Source organism: Macaca nemestrina, chromosome 6 (assembly GCF_043159975.1).
Source record: "Macaca nemestrina isolate mMacNem1 chromosome 6, mMacNem.hap1, whole genome shotgun sequence".
Classification (NCBI taxonomy): Eukaryota; Metazoa; Chordata; class Mammalia; order Primates; family Cercopithecidae; genus Macaca; species Macaca nemestrina.
The window spans coordinates 99,289,249-99,303,455 of record NC_092130.1 but is presented as its reverse complement, the minus strand read 5'-3'; the positions used below and the strand labels follow the sequence as shown (position 1 = coordinate 99,303,455).

At 35.9% G+C, this 14,207-nt stretch overlaps 1 protein-coding gene across 2 annotated transcripts in view; it reads right to left on the bottom strand.

The window, feature by feature from the left end:
• Window positions 1–2,898: 2,898 nt before the first annotated feature.
• LOC105475105 (tubulin folding cofactor A) overlaps window positions 2,899–14,207 on the bottom strand; it is an 83,962-nt gene continuing 72,653 nt past the window's right edge. For both annotated transcript variants that reach the window (XM_071098789.1, XM_011730101.3), the window contains 2 exons: window positions 4,960–5,046; window positions 2,899–3,180 (listed from right to left, as the gene is read on the bottom strand). In XM_071098789.1, the coding sequence (XP_070954890.1) occupies window positions 3,152–3,180; window positions 4,960–5,046 (116 nt within the window). In that variant the 3' untranslated portion in view covers window positions 2,899–3,151. The remainder of the gene's footprint in view (window positions 3,181–4,959; window positions 5,047–14,207) is intronic.

The window sequence follows — 14,207 nt, the reverse complement described above, 5'->3', positions numbered from 1 at the left end:
ACACATTCATATATATGTCCTGGGTCACAATGGAAAATGTGTTTTGTATTGTGGTTTGCAGTCAAAACAGTGGGAAAGGCACTGTATTAAATGTGTTTGCAATGTGATGGAATCCTTGGCATTCTTTCTCTCATTTCCAGAGGTCAAACATGTTCTTGCTTTTCATTCAATCTACAAATGTTTACTGGACAACTACTGTATGTTGGTTGAGGGCTCAGGTGTCGGGGCAGGAAGAAAAAGAGGCAAAATTAGTTGGCAATTTCTACCTATTATTACACAGATATAAGGGTTTAAATAAAAACTTAAAAACAAGATGCTGAATTGATACCAGTTGCTCGTATTTTAATATACTTATTGATGGCCATGAAAACCTAAGTGGAATGTATGAAAAATTCCCAGAAATAAAGTCTTCACAGGATGTTAAGCCTCTTGGGCTTCTCATTAATACTTCGAGAGTGATCCAGTATAAAATCTATAGTGGAGACAGGAATTCTCTAAAGATATATTTGTTTTTCTTCTTTTTTTTTTTTTGAGACAAAGTCTTGCTCTGTCACCCAGGTGGCAGTGCAGTGATGCGATCTCGGCTCACTGCAGCCTCTGCTCCCAGATTCCAGCGATTCTCCTATCTCAGCCTCCCGGGTGGCTGGGATTACAGGCACGTGCCTCCACGCCTGGCTAATGTTTGTGTATTTAGTAGACACAGGATTTCACCACGTTGGCCAGTAGGTCATAACTCCTGACCTCAGGTGATCTGCCCACCTTGGCCTCCCAAAGTGCTAGGATTACAGGTGTGAGCCACCACATTTGGCCAATAAAGATATGGTTTTTTTTCATTTACCTTATTATTGATTTCTTCTTTTCTAGGCTTTTTGGCAACAAAGTAATTTTTTTAGTAACCATGATTTGGGTCCTTGCTGCAAAACTTATACATATGAATCTATATATACTTTAGTATTTGTTCTCGTTAAGCTTTAGTTGGTCAAGAAACCATTTACTATATCTATCTATCTATCTATCTATATATAGAGAGATGCTTATACATTAAAAAAAATACCAAAATAGTTTCTGTAAATGAACTACTACTTGGAAAACTAAATATTAGTGCTCCCTCCCATCCCTCATCCCTTCCCAAGCCTATCTATTGCCTGGTGCTTGATAGCAACCACAAAATAATCTAATTTTCTTGGTGTTCAAACCTCTAATACTAACCTTAATATCACATTTTACACTATAATTACAGTTACTTTTTATTTTCTCAACTTTTCCTTTTCCCACCTCAAATACTTTTAAAATGGCATGTAATATGTTTTGGGATGACATTCCAATTTAGAAATGCTTCTGATATATGTTACTCTCTGAAGAAGTAATTTTTGGCATGTGTAAATAAATTTATTTATTTATTTATTTTTTGAGACAGAGTCTTGCTCTGTCGCCCAGGCTGGAGTGCAATGGCACGATCTTGGCTCATTGCAACCTCCGCCTCCTGGGTTCAAGCAATTCTCCTGCCTCAGTCCCCCAAGTAGCTGGGATTACAGGTGCCTGCCATCATGCCCAGCAAATTTTTGTACTTTTTAGTAGAGATGGGGTTTCACCATGTTGGTCAGACTGGTCTTGAACTCCTGACCTCAGGTGATCCACTTGCCTTGGCCTCCCAAAGTGCTGGGATTACAGGCATGAGCCACCGCACCTGGCAAAAGTTTATAAGTGATATAATCTGTGCTTTATAACAACAGAACCTTTAGGAATAATTTAGGAAAAACAATTATTTTTCTCTTTTCTGATCTTTGGATGTATTCAATAAATATGTTATGATTTCTAGCAATTATCTGCAACTTCCAAAATCATACCAACCATACTAACACTGTAAGTATTTAATGCAGCAAAAATTCAAGTGTTGTTTTTTTCCAATTTTGACTTTTCAAATTTAAATGCTATACATAGATATTTGGTTCCTTATATCAATGCCCATTAGGCTGGTGATATAAGGCTCACACACATTTTCTGGAAATATAAAAAATCTAAATGAGTTGTCTTGTATTTTTGGAAAATAAACTCACATGATTGGCTAATAGGGTCACAACTGTACCAGAAAAATGTTTTCTGACAAAATGATACTTTTTCCCCCCGAGTCAATCTAGATAATCAAGACTGGGCTACAGCCAAATTGTGGTGGAGCTGGCCCAAATATTCATAACTCTGTGTTCAGTGATGTCATATTAGTAGTATGAAATTGGTCACAGTCGGAGTATTTATACCACAGAAATCAGCAAAAGCTACCAATCAGAGGCTCCCCTCCTATTCTGAAGAGCCTTTAAATATTTGCTAGCACCACTTCACTGGCAATAGCCATTATTGTTTAAAAATACCATTCAACTCTTCATTGTTCATAAGAATCTTATTTGAAGATCTAAATGGTTGGGTGTTTTCTGTGTGAATCTGTCCTGGAAAAAGATTTAAATGTTTCTCATTCATTGATAGTAATGGAAATGTTAGACTTTCACTGTGAAGGCCTTATGTGAGACCTTCCCCAAAAAGGGTTCTTCCTTTTGTATCAGTTGTATTCGATTCCAAATAAACTGCTTATAATTCAATCTTTTAGACATAGGGTCCTGCTATGTTCCCTAGGCTGGAGTACAGTGGCGTAATCATACCTCACTGCACCCTCATACTACTGGGCTCAAGCAATCCTCCCACTTTAGCCTCCCCAGTAGTTGGGAATACAGGTATGTACCACTATAACTAAAATTTGGATTGTTATTTGAAAAACTGGTATCCTATTTTTTAAAACTCAATCTATGCTTACGAAGCAAAATACATGGAGTTTAAATAGAACCTAACAGATTATAGTTCTCTGTCATAAAGTCTATGTGGTTTAATGATAAAAGGTTAATTTAAAAATTTTGTAAAGTACAAAATAAACAATTTTATTAGATGTATTCATTTATTTGACATATTAAATTAGACAAAGAAATACATACGTAACCAGATAAGGGCAATCACATTCTCACACTACTTGAACACACAGCAGTGGTCAAAAATAATGGATTGTAAAATGGACCCCAGGATTCAATGCAAAAACCACCCCATAAAAGAAAAGTTTCAGGCTTCTAACTTCACTGAATCCAGTACTAAACGTGCTTCTTTATATTCCTCAGTTTCTTCCAAGTCTTTTTCGCATTCCTAAAATGAAATACAATAAAAATTAAGTTTATCCTTTTCAAGTTTCAGTACTTTGTTATTTACTCAAATATTACAAACCATTAATGTAAATAACTAAAAAATTAAAAGTAAAAAATCCCAAGCCTCATCTAAACATACTGTAATTCCACAGGTTTCCCACATTCTGCTCCTTCTTTACAAGGAAAGGAAGAAAAAACTGGTGCTTTTGCTTCACTGTATATATTCTCATATAATAAGTGAATAACACAGCCTTCTAAAGCTACCAGCATTAAGTAAATTAAATAAAAACCTCAGAAAAGTTTATTCTCATTTTGTTGACCCATCATCATCATACGAAAGAGAAAAGTAAAAAGCAAGATTTACTAACATATTCCATACATGACAGCATTCAGGCCAAAATAATCCACCAACTATTCCCAATGACAAAGAAGGCTTTCTATGTCACAACAGAGTTAAATATAATCTCTGAATTCAACAAATGAATTGCTTGCTTGCTAATGGGTATTACATACCCTACACTAAAGCAAACAAAATACATCTTTCATTTTCTGATATTTAAAGATTGAGTTTTTCCATAATACTGATATATAGGCAACTTTTACTAATATATTGTAATGATAACAGAAAAATGAAATAATATCATCTAAATTACTCTACACAGGAAATTTTGTTTGATTTTTACATGAAGCTATCCATGGTTAGCAATTTATGTCAGGTCAATAAAAGATGGAGATATACAAACAGAGTAGAGGAAATAAAGTATGTGTGTATTTAATATGCAAACTGAAAGCAAAAGGACTGAGAATTTGCTTAGCTCAAACTATAGGTAAGAATTTCTTAAACCTCCACGTTACACCTTAAACACATGTTTGTTCTCTGTTAGTAAATATAAGCTCTTCGGGGGCAGAGATATTGTTGAATACATCCTCACACACAAATATATCATCCAAAGACATTATTATTATTATTTTCGTATTTATTTTAGTAGAGACGGGGTTTCACCATGTTGGTCAGGCTGGTCTTCAACTCCTGACCTCGTGATCCGCCCGCCTCAGCCTCCCAAAGGGCTGGGATTACAGGCGTGAGCCACCGCGCCCGGCAGCCGACATTATTTTTTTCAAGCAATTTCTATTACATTCTCAGCTACTAGATTCATGAGAGAAAAAAGCATTTAAACTGTTAAGAAATACAAATGATGCTTCCCATCTCAGTTAGTATTTTAACAGTTATTATTTCCTGCTTTATTTACCTTCTGTATCACAAGGCATTTATACCAGCAAGTATAAGTGTTATTCAGCTCCAAGTTATTATGAGGGGACTACCTAGATTACCAGTTTTTTCCCCCTCTCTCAAACTGATTTAGGTTTGAATGTGAAAGAATTCCAGATCCTTTTATTAAGAGCCCAAATTCTTTTGAAGTATTAGATCTTTTAAAATTTTAATCAATCAACTCATCCTCAATGTCTCAAAAGATCTTTATGTATGAAAACCAAATAATCAAGACCTTGCTGGACAATACTGGTACTATCATAACTTAAATAAATTTAGCTAAATTTTAATGAATTGAACAAACATGCTAGAAAACAGTACTTTTACTGGAGGCATAATTCAAAACACAATTTAAACTCCATTAATTATTTTAAAATATAGTGGTATAAAGGGCAAGTGAATAAGAAATACTGCTGACTAGTTCTCAGTGTTAAATATTTAAACTTTTGGCTTTCCATGTATTGGATTGAAAAAAAATTTTTTTAACATATGACACAGGTCTTTACTTACTAATATCTGTTGAAGATCCAAATATGCGGCTTCCAACCTGCGCTGGCAATCTGGGATCATCATCCGGGATTCTTGTAGGATCTCTACCTAGAATGAGAATCTCTGTGAGATGTTCAGAGATGGCAAAACTTGTATGTGTTTAGCTCATATCTTGGTAAATATATCCTTATTAACAGGAATCAGAAAAAAGTTATGGTTATGTTAAATAGTTCAATATTTTAACTTAAACTGTGTTTATTAGAAGTTAGAAAGAAAGGCTGGGCACAGTGGCTCATGTGTGTAATCCCAGCACTTTGGGAGGCTGAGGCAGGTGGATCACCTGAGGTCAGGAGTTCGAGACCAGCCTGACCAACACGGAGAAACCCTGTCTCTACTAAAAATACAAAATTAGCTGGGTATGGTGGCGCATGCCTGTAATCCCAGCTACTTGCAGAGGTTGGCGATGAGCTGAGATTGTACCATTGCACTCCAGCCTGGGCAACTCCATCTCAATACAAAAAAAAAAAAGGTTAGAAAAGCAAGACTATCACACTGTAAAATCTACAAAGTACAAGTTTTAGAACTAAATCTTTTTGGTAATCACCTTCTCATGCTAAGTAAAAGTTAACTGCAAAAGCTTTTCATAGAGCATTTATTTTAAAAGGCTATTTAAAATAAACTATTTCCCCTGCTGTCACAAAGCACCTTTATCCAAAATGGGATCAGCTGGTTATATAAATATCTCCTGCATCTTTTGAGTAATAAAGAAAAACAGTGTTCAGATAATATCACATGGAGATAATTACTGCATGAAAAAAGTTATTGAGTTATTGATCACATCGTGTGCACACTGCAGGAGGTTCACACTGAAAGACAGAGGTAAAGAAAAATGAAAAGCAAAGACCAGCAGGTTCATATTTTTGATGCTTATCATGCATAAAAAGTTATTACTTATCCTCGTGCTTCATTTTAGGAGAGAGATTATTCTCCCCATGCAATGTGAGCCAAATTACCAACGTGGCACCCCTCTGAATCTAAACTTCTTGCCTATTCCTCCTGATGACAGACACTGCAGAATTAAACACAGAAATATGTATTCCAGAGGATATTTCTGGACATAAAATCCATCATTCAAAACTGGACTATAACACATCAAATCATAAAAGAAAAAAAATCAAATCAATGACAGGGAAACCCAATTGATAAGAGTAAATAAGTTAATGCCACATGTTGGACTTCAAATAGGGCTTTTTCTTAGAGTAGCAGTAAGCTTTATTTCCTTAAACTATTCTCAGAAAGAAACATAGAGCTCATCTAAACATTTATTTCCAGAAAATAATGTTTGGTCAAATACCTTTAAAGAAATGGGTAGAAAATCTGAGCTTTTTACTAAGGAGATTATTAAGCTCATATAAAATAAAAAGTAATGATATAATTTAATGGCAATAATATTGTATTTTAATAGAAACTTTAGGTCCCAGTACCGTCTTCCTTTCCCAAATAGCTTTGTCAGAGCTCATATTGAAAACAAAAATCTGAAGAAGTTCTTTATTCACATCTATTTTCTCAGGTGGAAATCTATTGTTGAACTTAAGCCTCTTTTACTAATAAGGCACAGGTTGAAAATTTCAAACATAACATCGTCATTTTATTTCAGAGCTAATCATACTATGACTACACATTTAACCACTGCCATTAAATTATTTTTGTGTATCTGGTTAGTTTGAATACATGTGAAAAACCAGTGACAGGAACATTTCATACTGGATTTTTCCTATTTCCTTTCCTATGGAATTCCCTTCAGAATGGTTACAGGAATTAAACAAGATGAAATGAATAGGTCAAATCCATGACAAGTCACTATATGTGTTTGTAAAAAAATATTTTCTAAGCTTTAGCCACCAAAAAAACCTTTAAGCAATGCCATCCAAAAATAACTTCTATTCATTAAAATTCTATCTATTATCACAGACCAAGAATCCTCAATCTATCAAAACAGGACTCCGACTTACACAGGGCCAAAGCTCAGGCTCTCCCATACACTACCCCAATTCATTCAATAAGTTTACTATACGTCTTCAGGATGCCAGGTACTGGGGATACAAAGATGAAAAAGAAAAGGTCTTGGCCGGGCGCGGTGGCTCAAGCCTGTAATCCCAGCACTTTGGGAGGCCGAGACGGGTGGATCACAAGGTCAGGAGATCGAGACCATCCTGGCTAACACAGTGAAACCCCGTCTCTACTAAAAAATACAAAAAACTAGCCGGGCGAGCTAGCGGGCACCTGTGGTCCCAGCTACTCGGGAGGCTGAGGCAGGAGAATGGCGTGAACCCGGGAGGCGGAGCTTGCAGTGAGCTGAGATCCGGCCACTGCACTCCAGCCTGGGCGACAGAGCGAGACTCCGTCTCAAAAAAAAAAAAAAAAAAAAAAAAAAAGAAAAGGTCTCTATCCTCCAATCCATAAGTCTAGGTGTATTAACATGAAAATAAACATTTGAGATTGCTTCAAGAAGCTCATGCCACAGACAGCCAAAGGAACACAGTGATGACTATGATTTGGAATCCACAAACCACATCTTCATCAAAGCCATAAATCATATATTTTACATTTGGACACTGAATTGCAACTGTATGGAATAATTTTAAAACACAGTATATGAGGTGTGATTATTATGTAAAGATACCCCCCAAAACACCTAAACTTAATTAAATGAATATTATCTTTCAAAGGGTTTCCCTTGGGAGGTAGTATTCAAATTAACTGTCCTCTGTTTACAATATCTGAATCAACTGTCAGTTTATTCTAATGTTGACTATGATAAGTCTGAGCTTAATTCAGGATCTTGGCACAGACTGGGAGATGCAAAGAACCTTACAGGAACAAACACAACAGGATGTGGTACTGACTGATGTCTAATTGTTTTTAAAACAAGTTATGGTTTTATAGGGGGTACTTATTTGGTAAAATGGAAGTTGGGAGTTAGTTTAGCAAGGTTCAAGTATTATGAATAAATGGCTGAACCTAAAATCTAATCAATTTCCTTTAGAGACAAACATATGTAAATTGGAAAGGAAATACCCCAATGGGCAGATCTTCATTTCTGTCAGAAAGAAGAGCTCTGTGAAATAATCTGGCCAAAGTCAATCCAGCTCTTAGGTTATTGCTTGATTGTGATGAGGTTTCCAGCTTCTTTAAGGATCCAGATCATCCATCAGAAGCTGGCTATACCTATAGCTATAATAATCAATAGATACTCTAATATTGGCTATTGGCTACCTCTGAAACCAATGGCATTAGTTTGCCAGGCTGGGGTCTAGAGCAATCCAGAGATTACTGGAATAATGGTTAAGTGTTTTCTTTAGATGGTGGTAAAATGGTAATGTACTCACTTCTCAGGAAATCTATTTGACTTGTATTTTATGGTTATTGCCAAATGAGTAAGATTGTAAGAAGAATCTTAAGTCAAAAAAAAAAAAAAGATCTGTGGGCCCTTAAGCTCTAATGTATCAATAATTACTTTAAGTGTAAATATACTAGTTAAAAGGCAGAGATTCATGGATTGGATCCAATAACATGCTGTCTACAAGAAACTCACTTCAAACATAATAAAATAAAAAATAAAAGGATGGGAAAAAATAAATTTAAAAAAGCAGGGCTAGGCATGGTGGCTCATTCCTATATGATCCCAGCACTTAAGGAGGCCAAGGCAGGAAGATCGCTTGAGGTCAGCAGTTTGCAACCAGCCTGGGCAACACAGTGAAACTCTGTGTACAAAAAATAAAAATTAGGTGAGTGTGGTGGCACATGCCTATAGTTCTAGCTACTCAAGAGCCTGAGACAGGAGGATTACTTGAGCCCAGGAGCTGGGAGGTTACAATGAGCTATGATCGTGACAATGTACTCCAGCCTAGGCAAAAGAGTGAGACCTTGCCTCTAAAAAGCCGAAAAATCAGGAGTGGTTAAACTTCATACCAGATGAAGTAAACTTCAAAGCAAAATAATTATCACAGACAAAGAGGGATGTTACATTATCATAAAATTATCAATCTACCAAGAAAATATAGTGATCTTAGATGTGCATGCATTAAACAACAGAGTTTTAAGATATCTAAAACCAAAACTGATAGCGCTGAAAGGAAAAACAGACAAATCCATATACATAAGCTGGGGATTTCAATACCCCACTCTCAGCAACTGATAGAAATATTAGATGAAAATCAGTAAAGGTATAAAAGAACTGAACAACACCAACACACAAGGTGTAACTGACTTTTATAGAACACTCTACCTCAGAAAGAAAGGAGAATACAGTGTTGTAATAAGGAGAATACAAGTACTTTTCAAGTACCCATGAAATATTTACTGAAGTAAGCCATATTCTGGATCAAAAAACCCGAACAATAGCAAAAACCCCAACAAATTTAAAAGAACTGAAATCCTACATAATACATTATCTGACTGTAATGGAGTAAAATTAGAAATCATAACAGAAAGGAAAATCCCTACTTAGAAATTAAACAACATACATGTAAGGAACCCATGGGCCAAAAAAAAAAAGTCTCAAATAAAGACATATATAAATGGAAATGAAAATATAACATGTCAAATTTTATGGGATGCAGCTAAAGCAGTGTCTGTTGGGAAATTTACAGCACTAAATGCCCACATTAATAAAAAGGAAAGGTCTGAAATTAATAATCTTGTTTTAATTTAATTTAAATAAGTTCTTACTTCAAGAACCTAGAAAAAGAGCAAAATAAACCTAAAACAAGCAGAAGGAAGGAAATAATATATAAGAGCAGAAATCAACGAAATTAAAAACAGAAAAGCAATAGACAAAACTGTATGAAACAAAAAGCCGGTTTTGGCTGGGTGCCATGGCTCACGCCTGTAATCCTAACACTTTGGGAGGTCGGGGCAGGCAGATCGCTTGAGCCCAGGAATTCGAGACCAGCCTGGGCAACATGGCAAGACCCCATCTCTACAAAAAATTAGCCAGGCGTGGTGACACACATCTGTAGTCCCAGCTACTTGGTAGGCCAAAGTGGGAGAAGTGCTTGAGCTTGGGAGGTTAAGGCTGCAGTGAGCCAGGATCGTACCACTGCACTCCAGTCTGGGCGACAGAGTGAAACCCTGTCTCAAAAAAATAGTAATAAAATTAAAAAACCAAAAAGCTGGTTTCTTGAAAAGAAAAAAAAAACCACGCTGATAAACCTTTAGGAAGACAGACAAAGATAAAGTGAAAGGGCAGAAATCACCAAAAGTAGTCCAAAATAGAGGATATCATTACAGATCCTGCAACTATTAAAACGAGAAGAAATCCTATAAATGATGTTATAATATTGTTCATAATGTTCATAAACAACTTTGGAGAAACTGACCAATTCCTCAAAAACTACCAACTACCCAAACTTAATTACTTAAACAGTCCTATTAATCACTACAGAAACTGAAGTTATAATTTATTTTTGGTGTTAATTTAAAAAATACCTTTTCTCCAATGTTCTGCTGAATGAAGTTGTAATTTAAAAGTTCCTACAAAAGAGCTCTCCAGGCCCAGACAATTTCAACAGACAATTCTACCAAATATTTAAATAACAATTAACACCAATTTTACACAAATCCTTCAAGAAAACAGAAAAGGAACAAATGATTTTTTAAATCAATATTCCCAAACGATTTTATGAAATCAGTATTAACCTTACAGCAACACCGCATAAAGACAGCACAAAAAAAGAAAACTGCCTCAACAAATTAGCAAATTGAATTCAGCAATGTATACAAATAATTATTTATACACCAGTATCAAGTGGGATTCATTGTATGTATGCAAGGACGGTTAAATATTTGAAAATCAATCCATGTAATTCACATCATCAGGTCTGAGAAAGAAAATGAATATAATCCTAGAATAAGTTCAGCAAGGTGAGTTTGCAGGTTACAAGATCAACACACACACACAAAAAACAATCAACTGCATTTTTATATCTAACAACAGATATGGTATGTGGAAACCAAAACTAAAAGCAGTACCATTTGCAAGAGAGTCAAAAAAAAAACAAACAAAAAACTTCACTATACATTTATAATGTGCAGGATCTGTATGCTGAAAATTATAAAATGCTGATGAAAGAAATCAGACCTAAATAAATTAGAAAGACTTACCATGTCCATTAACTGGGACATCAATTTGCCCCAAACTGATTTTTAGGTTTAATGCAATTCCTATCAAAAGGTGTTTTATAGATACAGACAGGCTTATTTAAAAATTTACATGGAAAGCCAAAACAAACTAGAAAAGCTAAAATAATTTTGAAAAAATAAAATAAAATAGACACTCTTCCCAATGTTAAGATTTACTACATCGGTATGGAATCAAAACAGTGCAGTGTTGTTAAAGGGGTAAAGATGAATGAACCAGAAGAGAGAACACAAAAGTAAACCCATACAAGTATGTCCAACTATTTTTGACAAAGATACAAAAGCAATTCAATGAAGGGAGGACAGCCTTTTCAACAAATGCTGCTGGAGCAACTGGACATTGGCAAAAAGATGAATCTCAAACCAAACGTCACACCTTATATAAAAATTACCTCAAAATGGATTGAAGACTTAAATATAAAACACAAAATCATACAACTTTCAGGGAAAAAAAAAAAAAAGAAAATCTTTGGAATCTAAGACAAGCCAAGAGACCTTAGCCCTGAAACCAAAAGTATGATTCATAAAAGGAAGTACTGATAAATTGGATGTTCTCAAATTTAAAAACTTGGCTGGGTGCAATGGCTCATGCCTATAATCCCGGCACTTTGGAAGGCCAAGGCGGGCAGATCACTTGAGGTCAGGAGTTTGAGACCAGCTTGACCAACACGGTGAAACATTTTCTCTACTAAAAACACAAAAATTAGCTGGGCATGGCGGCAGGCGCATATAATCCCAGCTACTACAGAGGCTGGGGCAGGAGAATTGCTTGAACCTGGGAGGCAGATGTTGCAGTGAGCTGAGATCACACCACTGCATTCCAGCAAAGAGTATGGCTCCGTCTCAAAAAAAAAAAAAAAAACTAGCCAGGCATGGTAGCGCATGCCTGCAGTCCCAGCTACTTGGGAGGCTGAAGCAGAAGGAACATTTCAACCCAGGAGGCAGAGGTTGCAGTGAGTCGAGATCTCCTCACTGCACTCCAGCCTGGGCGACCGAGCAAGATTCTGTCTCAAAACAAAAACAAAAAAAAAATCCCTGTTTCTCTGTCAAAGACACTGTTAAGAGGAGAAAAAGACAAACTACAGACAGAAATATCTGCAAACCACGTATCTGACAAAGGGCATGTGTCTAGAATATACAATGAACTCTCAAAACTCAAATGTAAAAAAACAAACAAAGCATCCAATTAGTGGGCAAAAGGCCTGATCACTCATTTTCACTGAAGAGGATATACAGACAGCAAATAAGCACACGAAAAAATGTTCAACATTATTAGCCATTATGGAAATGCAAATTAAAAGCACAATGAGTTATCACTGTACAGCTATCATACAGCTGATGGCTAAATGCTAAAATTAAAAAATAGAGATCACACTGAATGCTGGTAAGGATGTAGAGAAATTGACTCATTGCTGGTGGGAACATAAAATAGTACAGCCACTCCGGAAAAGAGTTTGGTAGTTTCTTTTAAAACAAAAACCACAGGAATACAACCTAGTAATTGCACTGTTAGGCATTTATCCTACAGAAATGAAAACTTATGTTCAAGAGTACAGAACCTAGAAATAAACCCAAATACTTACAGCCAACTATCTTTGACAAAGCAAACAAAAACATAAAGTGGGGAAAGGACACCCTTTTCAACAAATGGTGGTGGGACACTTGGCAAGCCACATGTAGGAAAATGAAACTGGATCCTTATTTCTCACCTTATACAAAAATCAACTTAAGATGGATTAAGGACTTAAATCTAAGACCTGAAACCATAAAAATTCTAGAAGATAACATTGGAAAAACCCTTCTAGACATTGGCTTAGGCAATGATTTCATAACTAAGAACCCACAAGGAAATGTAATAAAAACAAAGATAAATAGCTGGGACTTAATTAAAGAGCTTTTGCATGGCAAAAGGAACAGTCAGCAGAGTAAACAGACAAGCCACAGAGTGGGAGAAAATCTTCACTATCTATACATCTGACAAAGGACTAATATCCAGAATCTGTAACAAATTCAAACAAATCAGCAAGAAAAAAACAAACAATCCCATCAAAAAGTGGGTTAAGGACATGAATAGACAATTCTCAAAAGACATACAAATGGCCAACAAAATACGAAAAAATGCCCAACACTAATGATCAGGGAAATGCAAATCAAAACCACAATGCGATACCACCTTACCCCTGCAAGAATGATCATAATCAAAAAATAAAAAAATAATAGATGCTGGTGGAGATTCCTTAAAGAACTAAAAGTAGGACTACCATTTGATCCAGCAATTCCTACTGGGTATCTACCCAGAGGAAAAGAAGTCATCATATGAAAAAGATACTTGCACACGCATGTTTACAGCAGCACAATCCACAACTGCAAAAATGTGGAACCAACCCAAATGTCCATCACTCAACAAGTGGATAAACTGTGGCATGCATATATATATATGATGGAATACTACTCAGCCATAAAAAGGAATGAGTTAATGGCATTTGCAGCAACTTGGATGGGACTGGAGACTATTACTCTAAGTGAGGTAACTCAGGAATGGAAAAGCAAACATCACATGTTCTTACTTATAAGTGGGAGCAAAGCTATGAGGATGCAAAGGCATAAGAATGACACAATAGACCTTGGGGACTCAGACGGAAAGGGTACAAATGGGGTGAGGGATAAGACTATAAATCAGGTTCAGTGTATACTGCTTGGGTGATGGGTGCACAAAATCTCAAAAATCACCATTAAAGAACTTACTCATGTAACCAAAAACCACCTGTTCCCCCAAAACCACATAAAATAAAAGTTATGTTCACATCAAAACTGTACATGAATGTTCACAGCAGCTTTTCCCACAACAGCAAAAACCTGGAAACAATCCAAATGGTCATCAAAGGTTAAATGTTAGTACATCCAAACCATGGAATACTACTTAGTAGCAATAAAGAACAAACTACTGATATGCTCAATAACTTCAATGGACCTAAAGGAAATTATATAAAATAGAAAAAGCCAATTTTAAAAGGTTACATACTGTAGATTCCATTCTATGTTATGTGACATTCTGGAGGCAGTGTAAC